The following is a 15,036-nucleotide window of genomic DNA, read 5'->3' on the forward strand; positions in this document are numbered from 1 at the left end:
TGAGCTACAGTCTGAGCTACAGTCTGAGTTACAGTCTGAGCTACAGTCTGAGCTACAGTCTGAGCTACAGTCTGAGTTACAGTCTGAGTTACAGTCTGAGTTACACTGCCACTAAAGAGTGTGTGATCCGGGACACACTCCAGGGCCTGTACCATGATGATAGTTTAACAAACTTAGGGTCCCAGGATAAGTTTCGAGTTGACAAAACCAAACCAATCTATTCAGGTTTTGTTGGTCCAATGATGCTGATCATCAGCTTTCTCTGTCAACTCTGGCTTTGATCCTGAGTTCAGGAGTTTAGCTGTGACATCAGCAGTGAGCAGCCAATCACACCCTGTGGATCAGTGGAACTGAGATTCACTTTCCGCGAGAGAAGCAGCGAAATTGATTTCTGATTGATTTCTCTGTAACTTAGCTGTGGAGCGTAAGTTACTGTGGAGATGAACACGGCTAAAGCCAAACCACTTTAATGGTACCTAAAACCCAGGATTGGCACAAACTAAGCTTAAACATATCTGGCTAGCAGCTAAACCGGCTTCATGGTACAGGCCCCAGGTCAAACATCAGGTGTTCAGAGGTGGGTCCACCCTTCATCCTTTTGGCCATACAACATTCACAAATAATCACATTATACTAAAACAAATGTGGACAAAAACCCACTAAAAGAACTTAATGCAAATACTGAAACTGTGAGTGTGTGTGTCTGTCCGTTTTCCAAACGTAAACAAGGCCATGATCAAACTGACCACAGCGGACACTCGACCAGGGTCACACGAACCAATGACAAAAACAACCAATGAGAACACAGCAGACATGACATGAGGGCATGATCACATGACACACACGTGACGCCGCACACAGTTAAGCATGTAAATAATGTGTGTGTTCCTCCTGTGGTGTGTAAGGGTCTCTGACATCATTGGGCGGAGGGATATGGAACTGTAATGCGGTCCAAACCTGCTGGAACTACTTCCTGCACACCTTCATCAGCCAATCAGAGCCAAGCATTCGACCGCCCGGTGTGTAAACATTATAAGCACTGGTGAATGTTTCAGTCTGTGGGCAGTATTTGCTGATTTATGGGTAATGTAGGCCAGTGGTGTTGCGTTCTCCTGTCAGAGGATCTCTCTCTGTCTGACTCAACTGGACACACACACGGCCATTGTGTCCGGCCTGCTCCCAGCATGCATCTGGGCCAGACTCAGTCACAGGTACCCGGCATCTGCCGCTTCATTCACACACTCCTCCACTCCTTCAGTGTGAATCAACAATCCTTCAATCACCAGCGCGTCTCAATCCTTCATCTCTAGCCCATCAGAATCCGCAGAACCGGTCGTGAGGTGAATGGGAGTTGATGGTTAATGAGATTACCTTTTAAACCGGTGGATTCATTCACAATACACACACACAGATAGAGAGAGGCGGGAGCCTTAAAGGGCCAGCGCACCATCAAGCCCTGAAGTCCACATGAAGAGCCTGAGCACGAGTGGCCAGAGTTCCAGATGTTCAGCTGATATCCGGAGCGGGACAGGTGTTGGAACGGGCCTTCGTCAGGGTGTTTCATCTCCAACATGAGAAGCACAGTGAGCCAATAGTTCAGCTGGACAACAAATCTTTGAGCCATTGTAAAGACGGCTGACATGCTTGAGCTAATAATGCCTTTCCAAACACATCAGATAGAGGGATTGTGTCTCTCCTGAAGACTTGCATTAAAGGGGACACATTATTCTTTTCACAAGGTGTAATCTTTCTCTCGTGTCCCAGAATGTGTGTGTGACGTTTCAGCTCAAAACACCCTCAGATCATTTATTATAGCGTCAAATTTGCCTCTATTTGGGTGTGAGCAGAAACACGCCGTTTGTGTGTGTCCCTTTAAATGCAAATGAGCTGCTGCTCCCCGCCCCCTTCCAGAAGAGGGCGGAGCTTCAGATACTCCATCAACAACAAAACAGGCCAATCTCACTCAGACTAATGTCAGAAATGAGCAGTTGTGGAGCAGCCGCGCAAGTTTGAGCCGGAGTCACACACACACACACACACACACACACACACACACACGAGACTCAGGAAGAGTTGAACACTGAGGGGATCATTTATGTCACGTCCAGCAATAAATGTGTGTGTGAATCCCGCAGACGGTGAGTGTGTTCAGCATAATAAATGTGTGTGTGTGAATCCCGCAGACGGTGAGTGTGTTAAGGTTAAACTAACGCCACAGCTCTAGTCTCTGTGAATACAGTCAGAGACGATGCTAACGCTAGCCGTATTAGCCGTACAGCGTTCAGCTCATTCTGAAGGACATGAGCAAACATTCCCAGAATATGAACATGTTCTGATGTGAAGAGCCCAAGCGCTGGCATTGGCCATTATAGGCCATTTAGGTTACTTTTACAAACTATTATGAACTTTTTGAAGCATCAAAGTTTTGGTTCCATTGACTTTCAATAGCGTGAGAGAAATCTCTTGTTTTAAACGTTTTTTGTTTTATTTAATTGAAACTTACCCTGTTGTTGATAAAAAAAATTTAATTAATTAATATTCTAAAAGGCTCTGTTCTTTCTTTTACTATATAATGACTGTTTACAGATACAACAAAACAATCTGGCCGCCATTAAAGATTTGTGATTCGGGGAAAGAGTTAACCGCGTCATCATTTTGCGAGGGAAAATAAGAGGCGCTGCGTCTTTAAATCCTCCAGGGCAGACTCCTCCCACTCGTGCGATGACGCGATCGCTTTATTGCAGCCTGTCAAACCGCCATCAGAAGATGAGAACCAGGCGAGCGGAGCGATCGCGATCATGAGCCGCGCTCTTCACCGGATCTGACGGACCAGCCTGCCGCGTATGGACGCCGTTTCGCCCCGTTCTGTCGGACACAGCCGCCTCGCCCGTTCTCCCCCATGAAAAACACCCTCTGGAGCGGCGCGATGATGATGTCGAGCAAAAGCGCGGAATGGCTGCAGGAGGAGCTGCAGTCCGGCGGCGCGGCGCTGTTGCTGCTCGACTGCCGCTCGCACGAGCTCTTCGAGTCCTCGCACATCGAGTCCGCCATCAACCTGGCCATCCCGGGGCTCATGCTGCGGAGGCTGAAGAAGGGCAACCTGCCCATCCGCTCCATCATCCCCAACAACGAGGACAAGGAGAAGTTCGTGCGGCGCTGTAAGACGGACACGGTTCTGCTGTACGACGAGGCGACGGTGGAGTGGCCGGACAGCGGCGCCGCGGGATCCGTGCTCGGGCTGCTCCTGCACAAGCTCCGCGACGACGGGTGTAAAGCGTATTACCTGGAAGGCAAGGGCTTTTGGATTTTGATTTTCCATTCAGAACTTTATATGTATGTGTGTGTGTGTGTGTGAGGGATTAATCGCTGATATCCGCGGCTGTTAACGGTGGAAAAGTTCAGTTGGGAACTCTGAGGAGAACCGTCGCGCGCTCCCGCCGAGATCCTGTCAGGCGTCTCACAGCTCCTAAAATACGCCATTTCATGTTTTTTTTCGGAGTGTGTTCGACGGGAAACCTTTAAAAAGCGAAACAAAGATGTTTTCAATTAATTCCCTAAAATGGCTCCGCCATGTTGTCGTTCTGAGGCAAACCGAGCGATTCATGAATGAACGGCCAAAAGACGGAATCACGGCGCTCCGCGACTCTTCCTCGATAAACACACCCGTTCTATCCCACATTTCGTGTCAAATACACGCACACGTCGAGCGTTTTGTCGTGGAAATGGAGTTTGTCTGTGTAATTCTCGGTTTCGCCACCATTCACAAAATACACACCGAGTGTCAGTCATGATCCGACACCACGTGACCGCAGTTTAACTCTGTTTAGGTTTTATTCACTAGAAATATAGTAGTATTCAATCCTGTACTATTCCGTTGTTCGCTCTGAGGATCAGATGTTAAAGGGATAGTTCACTCATTAAACTCTCATATGGAAACGAATGTTGTTGTTTTGAGAAATGGCCAAAGCTACTTCCTCTTCTTTCCACTGAGAGAAATCACACACTAATGAGATTTAACCTTTCACACTTTACACTTTTACTGATAACTTTACTTATCTCACTACTTTAGGGTGTGTTGTAGTAGTAACTCATACTGACTGGAATAAACGGATGACAATATCAATGACTACTTGGAGTGCTAGTACTTAAGAGACTTGTGTTAGTATTTTATTATTTACAGTTTCCGCGGATCTTTAAAATACAATTTAAGGCCTTAATGTGTAAAATTGGAGTTTAATATCATGGCAATAAATCAGGGCCCTGTGATTTGAATTGCAGAATCCATTCATAAAAATGAAATTATTTACAGAATATCATATAAACTGAAGTAGGTCTCAGTGGAAGTTGCTTAAACTGTCAATGGAGGGACAGAAATCTGACTGAAGTGTCTCTAATGATATGATATAATACTTTAATTGTCAGACAAGTCTGAAATTTTCTTGCACAACAGTATTTGTTTACAACAACCAATGTTTAATACTCATCGTGTAGGTTTAGAGAACAGCTGTTGTGTTCCCTTCAGTTTATTTCTTTAATTGCTCTCCAAAAGGTCATAAATTCATCTTCATAAACTGCAGAAACCCTGATGTGGTTATTTTACTGTACTAATGTAATAACACTGTAAGGAATGGGTTATAACACTTTCTATAGACGCATATTTACACCAGACTTCATCACACTCTTACAGCAGTGTTCATGTGCACTAATGAGTGTGTGTTCTCTGGTTCATGTGCACTAATGAGTGTGTGTTCTCTGGTTCATGTGCACTAATGAGTGTGTGTTCTCTGGTTCATGTGCACTAATGAGTGTGTGTTCTCTGGTTCCCGTGCACTAATGAGTGTGTGTGTTCTCTGGTTCCTGTCCACTAATGAGTGTGTGTTCTCTGGTTCATGTGCACTAATGAGTGTGTGTGTTCTCTGGTTCATGTGCACTAATGAGTGTGTGTGTTCTCTGGTTCGTGTGCACTAATGAGTGTGTGTTCTCTGGTTCATGTGCACTAATGAGTGTGTGTTCTCTGGTTCATGTCCACTAATGAGTGTGTGTTCTCTGGTTCATGTCCACTAATGAGTGTGTGTCCTCTGGTTCATGTGCACTAATGAGTGTGTGTTCTCTGGTTCATGTGCACTAATGAGTGTGTGTTCTCTGGTTCATGTGCACTAATGAGTGTGTGTTCTCTGGTTCCCGTGCACTAATGAGTGTGTGTGTTCTCTGGTTCCTGTCCACTAATGAGTGTGTGTTCTCTGGTTCATGTCCACTAATGAGTGTGTGTCCTCTGGTTCATGTGCACTAATGAGTGTGTGTTCTCTGGTTCATGTGCACTAATGAGTGTGTGTTCTCTGGTTCATGTGCACTAATGAGTGTGTGTTCTCTGGTTCCCGTGCACTAATGAGTGTGTGTGTTCTCTGGTTCCTGTCCACTAATGAGTGTGTGTTCTCTGGTTCCCGTGCACTAATGAGTGTGTGTTCTCTGGTTCCCGTGCACTAATGAGTGTGTGTTCTCTGGTTCCTGTGCACTAATGAGTGTGTGTTCTCTGGTTCATGTCCACTAATGAGTGTGTGTTCTCTGGTTCATGTCCACTAATGAGTGTGTGTCCTCTGGTTCATGTGCACTAATGAGTGTGTGTTCTCTGGTTCATGTGCACTAATGAGTGTGTGTTCTCTGGTTCATGTGCACTAATGAGTGTGTGTTCTCTGGTTCCCGTGCACTAATGAGTGTGTGTGTTCTCTGGTTCCTGTCCACTAATGAGTGTGTGTTCTCTGGTTCATGTGCACTAATGAGTGTGTGTTCTCTGGTTCATGTGCACTAATGAGTGTGTGTTCTCTGGTTCATGTCCACTAATGAGTGTGTGTTCTCTGGTTCATGTCCACTAATGAGTGTGTGTTCTCTGGTTCATGTCCACTAATGAGTGTGTGTTCTCTGGTTCATGTCCACTAATGAGTGTGTGTGTTCTCTGGTTCCTGTGCACTAATGAGTGCGTGTGTTCTCTGGTTCCTGTCCACTAATGAGTGTGTGTTCTCTGGTTCATGTCCACTAATGAGTGTGTGTTCTCTGGTTCATGTGCACTAATGAGTGTGTGTTCTCTGGTTCATGTCCACTAATGAGTGTGTGTTCTCTGGTTCATGTCCACTAATGAGTGTGTGTTCTCTGGTTCATGTCCACTAATGAGTGTGTGTTCTCTGGTTCATGTGCACTAATGAGTGTGTGTTCTCTGGTTCATGTCCACTAATGAGTGTGTGTTCTCTGGTTCATGTCCACTAATGAGTGTGTGTTCTCTGGTTCATGTCCACTAATGAGTGTGTGTTCTCTGGTTCATGTCCACTAATGAGTGTGTGTTCTCTGGTTCATGTGCACTAATGAGTGTGTGTTCTCTGGTTCATGTGCACTAATGAGTGTGTGTTCTCTGGTTCCTGTGCACTAATGAGTGTGTGTTCTCTGGTTCATGTCCACTAATGAGTGTGTGTTCTCTGGTTCATGTGCACTAATGAGTGCGTGTGTTCTCTGGTTCCTGTGCACTAATGAGTGTGTGTTCTCTGGTTCCTGTGCACTAATGAGTGTGGTGTGTTCTCTGGTTCCCGTGCACTAATGAGTGTGTGTTCTCTGGTTCATGTGCACTAATGAGTGTGTGTTCTCTGGTTCCTGTGCACTAATGAGTGTGTGTTCTCTGGTTCCCTTGCACTAATGAGTGTGTGTTCTCTGGTTCATGTCCACTAATGAGTGTGTGTTCTCTGGTTCATGTGCACTAATGAGTGTGTGTTTTCTGGTTCCCGTGCACTAATGAGTGTGTGTTCTCTGGTTCCCGTGCACTAATGAGTGTGTGTTCTCTGGTTCATGTGCACTAATGAGTGCGTGTGTTCTCTGGTTCCCGTGCACTAATGAGTGTGTGTTCTCTGGTTCCCGTGCACTAATGAGTGTGTGTTCTCTGGTTCATGTGCACTAATGAGTGTGTGTTCTCTGGTTCATGTGCACTAATGAGTGTGTGTTCTCTGGTTCCCGTGCACTAATGAGTGTGTGTTCTCTGGTTCATGTCCACTAATGAGTGTGTGTTCTCTGGTTCATGTGCACTAATGAGTGTGTGTTCTCTGGTTCCCTTGCACTAATGAGTGTGTGTGTTCTCTGGTTCATGTGCACTAATGAGTGTGTGTTCTCTGGTTCATGTGCACTAATGAGTGTGTGTTCTCTGGTTCATGTCCACTAATGAGTGTGTGTTCTCTGGTTCATGTCCACTAATGAGTGTGTGTTCTCTGGTTCATGTCCACTAATGAGTGTGTGTTCTCTGGTTCCTGTGCACTAATGAGTGTGTGTTCTCTGGTTCCCTTGCACTAATGAGTGTGTGTTCTCTGGTTCATGTGCACTAATGAGTGTGTGTTCTCTGGTTCCTGTGCACTAATGAGTGTGTGTTCTCTGGTTCCCTTGCACTAATGAGTGTGTGTTCTCTGGTTCATGTGCACTAATGAGTGTGTGTTCTCTGGTTCATGTGCACTAATGAGTGTGTGTTATCTGGTTCCTGTGCACTAATGAGTGTGTGTTCTCTGGTTCGTGTGCACTAATGAGTGTGTGTGTTCTCTGGTTCATGTGCACTAATGAGTGTTTGTTCTCTGGTTCATGTGCACTAACGTGTGTGTGTGTGTTCTCTGGTTCGTGTGCACTAATGAGTGTGTGTGTTCTCTGGTTCGTGTGCACTAATGAGTGTGTGTCCTCTGGTTCATGTGCACTAATGAGTGTGTGTTCTCTGGTTCATGTGCACTAATGAGTGTGTGTTCTCTGGTTCGTGTGCACTAATGAGTGTGTGTTCTCTGGTTCCTGTGCACTAATGAGTGTGTGTTCTCTGGTTCATGTGCACTAATGAGTGTGTGTTCTCTGGTTCATGTGCACTAATGAGTGTGTGTTCTCTGGTTCATGTGCACTAATGAGTGTGTGTTCTCTGGTTCATGTGCACTAATGAGTGTGTGTTCTCTGGTTCATGTGCACTAATGAGTGTGTGTTCTCTGGTTCATGTGCACTATTGAGTGTGTGTTCTCTGGTTCATGTGCACTAATGAGTGTGTGTTCTCTGGTTCATGTGCACTAATGAGTGTGTGTTCTCTGGTTCATGTGCACTAATGAGTGTGTGTTCTCTGGTTCATGTGCACTAATGAGTGTGTGTTCTCTGGTTCATGTGCACTAATGAGTGTGTGTTCCTGTCTTTCTCTGGTTCATGTGCACTAATGAGTGTGTGTTCTGTGCACTAATGAGTGTGTGTTCTCTGGTTCATGTGCACTAATGAGTGTGTGTTCTCTGGTTCATGTGCACTAATGAGTGTGTGTTCTCTGGTTCATGTGCACTAATGAGTGTGTGTTCTCTGGTTCATGTGCACTAATGAGTGTGTGTTCTCTGGTTCATGTGCACTAATGAGTGTGTGTTCTCTGGTTCATGTGCACTAATGAGTGTGTGTTCTCTGGTTCCCGTGCACTAATGAGTGTGTGTTCTCTGGTTCATGTGCACTAATGAGTGTGTGTGTTCTCTGGTTCCTGTGCACTAATGAGTGTGTGTTCTCTGGTTCATGTCCACTAATGAGTGTGTGTTCTCTGGTTCCCGTGCACTAATGAGTGTGTGTTCTCTGGTTCATGTGCACTAATGAGTGTGTGTGTTCTCTGGTTCCTGTGCACTAATGAGTGTGTGTTCTCTGGTTCATGTGCACTAATGAGTGTGTGTTCTCTGGTTCCTGTGCACTAATGAGTGTGTGTTCTCTGGTTCATGTGCACTAATGAGTGTGTGTTCTCTGGTTCATGTGCACTAATGAGTGTGTGTTCTCTGGTTCATGTGCACTAATGAGTGTGTGTTCTCTGGTTCATGTGCACTAATGAGTGTGTGTTCTCTGGTTCATGTGCACTAATGAGTGTGTGTTCTCTGGTTCATGTGCACTAATGAGTGTGTGTTCTCTGGTTCATGTGCACTAATGAGTGTGTGTTCTCTGGTTCATGTGCACTAATGAGTGTGTGTTCTCTGGTTCATGTGCACTAATGAGTGTGTGTTCTCTGGTTCCCGTGCACTAATGAGTGTGTGTTCTCTGGTTCCTGTGCACTAATGAGTGTGTGTGTTCTCTGGTTCCTGTGCACTAATGAGTGTGTGTTCTCTGGTTCCTGTGCACTAATGAGTGTGTGTTCTCTGGTTCCTGTGCACTAATGAGTGTGTGTGTTCTCTGGTTCGTGTGCACTAATGAGTGTGTGTTCTCTGGTTCCTGTGCACTAATGAGTGTGTGTGTTCTCTGGTTCGTGTGCACTAATGAGTGTGTGTTCTCTGGTTCCTGTGCACTAATGAGTGTGTGTTCTCTGGTTCGTGTGCACTAATGAGTGTGTGTTCTCTGGTTCCTGTGCACTAATGAGTGTGTGTTCTCTGGTTCCTGTGCACTAATGAGTGTGTGTTCTCTGGTTCCTGTGCACTAATGAGTGTGTGTGTTCTCTGGTTCCTGTGCACTAATGAGTGTGTGTTCTCTGGTTCCTGTGCACTAATGAGTGTGTGTTCTCTGGTTCATGTGCACTAATGAGTGTGTGTTCTCTGGTTCCTGTGCACTAATGAGTGTGTGTTCTCTGGTTCATGTGCACTAATGAGTGTGTGTTCTCTGGTTCATGTGCACTAATGAGTGTGTGTTCTCTGGTTCATGTGCACTAATGAGTGTGTGTTCTCTGGTTCATGTGCACTAATGAGTGTGTGTTCTCTGGTTCATGTGCACTAATGAGTGTGTGTTCTCTGGTTCATGTGCACTAATGAGTGTGTGTTCTCTGGTTCATGTGCACTAATGAGTGTGTGTTCTCTGGTTCATGTGCACTAATGAGTGTGTGTTCTCTGGTTCATGTGCACTAATGAGTGTGTGTTCTCTGGTTCATGTGCACTAATGAGTGTGTGTTCTCTGGTTCATGTGCACTAATGAGTGTGTGTTCTCTGGTTCCCGTGCACTAATGAGTGTGTGTTCTCTGGTTCATGTGCACTAATGAGTGTGTGTGTTCTCTGGTTCCTGTGCACTAATGAGTGTGTGTTCTCTGGTTCATGTCCACTAATGAGTGTGTGTTCTCTGGTTCCCGTGCACTAATGAGTGTGTGTTCTCTGGTTCATGTGCACTAATGAGTGTGTGTGTTCTCTGGTTCCTGTGCACTAATGAGTGTGTGTTCTCTGGTTCATGTGCACTAATGAGTGTGTGTTCTCTGGTTCCTGTGCACTAATGAGTGTGTGTTCTCTGGTTCATGTGCACTAATGAGTGTGTGTTCTCTGGTTCATGTGCACTAATGAGTGTGTGTTCTCTGGTTCATGTGCACTAATGAGTGTGTGTTCTCTGGTTCATGTGCACTAATGAGTGTGTGTTCTCTGGTTCATGTGCACTAATGAGTGTGTGTTCTCTGGTTCATGTGCACTAATGAGTGTGTGTTCTCTGGTTCATGTGCACTAATGAGTGTGTGTTCTCTGGTTCATGTGCACTAATGAGTGTGTGTTCTCTGGTTCATGTGCACTAATGAGTGTGTGTTCTCTGGTTCCCGTGCACTAATGAGTGTGTGTTCTCTGGTTCCTGTGCACTAATGAGTGTGTGTGTTCTCTGGTTCCTGTGCACTAATGAGTGTGTGTTCTCTGGTTCGTGTGCACTAATGAGTGTGTGTTCTCTGGTTCCCGTCAGGGATGGAATGTACTTTGTTGTCCACTTGTCCACTAACCCTACCAGCCACTTTCTTGTTTTTAACCGACAATGTGTATCTGCTTGTGGAAATTAATACCACAAGCTCTACAATACTCAGATACTCAGTCTTAATGAAAAACTGACATGTTCTCTTTCTCTCTTATACACACACAAACCATGAGCTGATAGACACTTCATTAGATGAGTATAGGGCAGATTAATGATGTGGCATTTGATGATTCGTTAGGGTTAGGGTTAGGGTTAGTGTATGTGTGTGTACTCTGTTAATTATTATTTATATATAAATACACACACATTCATGTATATATTTAAGAAATATTTGCATGTATATACTATATATACATTTATATAATCTATAATATATATATATAAATATAAATGTTTTATATATAAAAATTATATTTTTTCCTTAAATATATACATGCTTGTGTGTGTATTTATATATAAATAATAATTAACAGAGTACACACACATATATTATGTAAACACAAACTTTTATTTTGTATGCGATTAATCTTTTGACAGCCCTAATAAATATATTATCCATTTAACTTGTTAACCCGCATCGGATCGTGGACGGGGGGGTTGACGGAAGTGGGGGGGTGTGTACTTTTATTTACTTTTGTTTTATACAAAATATTCAATCAACTATCACAAACTATGCATCATTTGAAAGCTAAAACACTCAAGATTCATGTTCTGAACTTGTTTTTGCAATAAATACACCAGAGAGGAAAGGGTTAAATGAAACACTAAAGGACCGGCCATGTAAACATTAGCATAATATCAGCGTTACTCATCTTTCATCTCCTGTCGTTCAGATCAGATCGGACGAATCCAATAAACACCCGCATACATCTCTGTGTAAGAGTCCATTCTTCAAAATGCATCCCACTTTTTAATCCAAAACAACGAAAAAATAGGGAAAAAACTAAAAATCCTCCGTTGTTTGCAAGAGAGTTTTGAGTTAGCGTGATCAATCATGTCCATTTTCAATGAAATATCGATTCTATTCCGTGTCTGGCAAACTCCCCCTGCTAGAATAGCTTCTCCCACGTATTTTAAACCCTCCCTCGTCTCTCTCCTTCAATCAGAGACTCTTCTGGGATGCATCATATAGAGGAAGTGCCTTACAGGCTTGGTGAGCTGTCAATCATTGCGCCCATGGTTTTCGTTGGATAAAGGCACTCGGTGCCCAGCCAATGCCTTTCCAACAAAGGTTTGATTGATGGACTTAGTAACCAATCAAAAGGCATTATCTTGCGCAGTTTGCGTAAGTAGGCTTTGGTGAATACTGTTTGCGCGCTGGCTGCACGTTCTCCATGGCGCAACTGCAGTGGAGCGCGCTGTCTCTCACAGACGCTTCCCATCAGCTAAATGAGTTTTTTACACTTTGTAATCTCTGTAAATAGTTGCTTTAGTTTTTCAGTAACTGTTTATCCATTATAATTAGTAGTATATTGCAGTTTATTGCAGATTTATTTGAATGAAAAACTACTCTTTACAATAGCAAATGTTCTGAAATAAATGGCCTTTTTGAAATGACGCCTAGACTTTTCTTGACATAAAAGCTCACAGAAGCTACATTACTGAGAGAATCATCCTCATATTTGAATCATGACATGATTAGACATTCAGTTTTATATTTAAGTTATTTTCAGGCTCTTAACATTAAATTATAATATTTTTTTCCCTAAGTGAAAACAAAAAACAAAAAACGTGAGTCACTTACATGTATATTTACATGTATATTACTCTGTTCCCATATTACTTTGAGTTATTATGACTCTTGGGTAGCAATATTTCAAGTGTCTAGTTTAAAATAAGACCAGGTTTATGAATATAGACCATAGGGTTTAAGAGCTGCAGACATTTTCATTTGGGTATATCGTTTTCAAAGAATTCCTAAAAAATGGGGCGCTTGTTAAGAGGTTAAAAAAACAATATGCCTCTGCCTTTAGAAGCACGTGTGTGTGTGTGTGTGTGTGTGTGTCAGTCTGAGACACTGAAATGCTTCTCTAAAGTGTGCACTAGGGCTGCATGGGGATTGAGTCCCGCGGGACCCAACGTAAATCTCGCGTGAGCGGGCGGTTTGAATTTTGCTGCGGGCGGGAATGAGCGGCTAAAAAACCACAGCGGGAATCGGCGGGATAGCGAGGTTGCCTAACGACATGATGGAGAAGATGTCAATAGATGATGTAGAAAAGAACCTCAAACGAGGGATTTACAGCACAAAAGCTAAGCAAAAGTCTGACATTTGGAGAAGTTTCTCAATTGTTTTGGTAGGCAAAGTCATGCGGTATAACGTTATATGTATCCACATTAGGGCTGCTCGATTATGGAAAAAATCATAATCACGATTATTTTGGTCAATATTGAAATCACGATTATGTAACAATTATTTCACATGACTTTGGGAATGTGTTGTATTTATTAAAAATACACCTTTCAACAATTCAATTGAAATTGTAACATTTGTTGTACTTTTTTATTAAAATAAATAATATAACATATATTCAAATCAAAATATAAAAGTATTCACATAAAAATGATAACCACAAATAAATAAGATCAACAATATGGTTCGGCTAGATATGCTTTTCAGGTATGTCTAACATTAGTTTTCAGGTACAGAAATGATTCAAATGTAAAATAACATTGCATATTTGAGTGCATAAATTAAAAATGAATCCTATTAAACTTACAAAAGCTATTCAATCAAGAGCAGTGAGTAATTTCCTTGTCTTTTGTTGTTTGACATTAAACAGACAGCAGTAAAGGCTACTGCCCCTTTAAGACCTAATGATACTGCCCCTTTAAGACCTAATGATACTGCCCCTTTAAGACCTAATGATACTGCCCCTTTAAGACCTAATGATACTGCCCCTTTAAGACCTAATGATACTGCCCCTTTAAGACCTAATGATACTGCCCCTTTAAGACCTAATGATACTGCCCCTTTAAGACCTGATGATACTGCCCCTTTAAGACCTAATGATACTGCCCCTTTAAGACCTAATGATACTGCCCCTTTAAGACCTAATGTTACTGCCCCTTTAAGACCTAATGTTACTGCCCCTTTAAGACCTAATGTTACTGCCCCTTTAAGACCTAATGATACTGCCCCTTTAAGACCTAATGATACTGCCCCTTTAAGACCTAATGTTACTGCCCCTTTAAGACCTAATGTTACTGCCCCTTTAAGACCTAATGATACTGCCCCTTTAAGACCTAATGATACTGCCCCTTTAAGACCTAATGATACTGCCCCTTTAAGACCTAATGATACTGCCCCTTTAAGACCTAATGATACTGCCCCTTTAAGACCTAATGATACTGCCCCTTTAAGACCTAATGATACTGCCCCTTTAAGACCTAATGATACTGCCCCTTTAAGACCTAATGATACTGCCCCTTTAAGACCTGATGATACTGCCCCTTTAAGACCTAATGATACTGCCCCTTTAAGACCTAATGTTACTGCCCCTTTAAGACCTAATGTTACTGCCCCTTTAAGACCTAATGATACTGCCCCTTTAAGACCTAATGTTACTGCCCCTTTAAGACCTAATGATGCTGCCCCTTTAAGACCTAATGATACTGCCCCTTTAAGACCTAATGATACTGCCCCTTTAAGACCTAATGTTACTGCCCCTTTAAGACCTAATGTTACTGCCCCTTTAAGACCTAATGATACTGCCCCTTTAAGACCTAATGTTACTGCCCCTTTAAGACCTAATGATACTGCCCCTTTAAGACCTAATGATACTGCCCCTTTAAGACCTAATGATACTGCCCCTTTAAGACCTAATGATACTGCCCCTTTAAGACCTAATGATACTGCCCCTTTAAGACCTGATGATACTGCCCCTTTAAGACCTAATGATACTGCCCCTTTAAGACCTAATGTTACTGCCCCTTTAAGACCTAATGTTACTGCCCCTTTAAGACCTAATGATACTGCCCCTTTAAGACCTAATGTTACTGCCCCTTTAAGACCTAATGATGCTGCCCCTTTAAGACCTAATGATACTGCCCCTTTAAGACCTAATGATACTGCCCCTTTAAGACCTAATGTTACTGCCCCTTTAAGACCTAATGTTACTGCCCCTTTAAGACCTAATGATGCTGCCCCTTTAAGACCTAATGATACTGCCCCTTTAAGACCTAATGATACTGCCCCTTTAAGACCTAATGATACTGCCCCTTTAAGACCTAATGATACTGCCCCTTTAAGACCTAATGATACTGCCCCTTTAAGACCTAATGATACTGCCCCTTTAAGACCTAATGATACTGCCCCTTTAAGACCTAATGATACTGCCCCTTTAAGACCTAATGATACTGCCCCTTTAAGACCTAATGATTGGATAT

At 43.2% G+C, this 15,036-nt stretch overlaps 1 protein-coding gene across 1 annotated transcript in view; it reads left to right on the forward strand.

Moving 5' to 3' along the window:
* Window positions 1–2,768: 2,768 nt before the first annotated feature.
* LOC307143223 (dual specificity protein phosphatase 7-like) overlaps window positions 2,769–15,036 on the forward strand; it is a 21,291-nt gene continuing 9,023 nt past the window's right edge. The window contains exon 1 of the mRNA XM_079844581.1: window positions 2,769–3,290. Coding sequence (XP_079700707.1) covers window positions 2,900–3,290 — 391 coding nt within the window. The 5' untranslated portion in view covers window positions 2,769–2,899. The remainder of the gene's footprint in view (window positions 3,291–15,036) is intronic.

The sequence above is a fragment of the Gobio gobio genome (assembly GCF_949357685.1).
Source record: "Gobio gobio genome assembly, chromosome: 19".
Lineage (NCBI taxonomy): Eukaryota > Metazoa > Chordata > Actinopteri > Cypriniformes > Gobionidae > Gobio > Gobio gobio.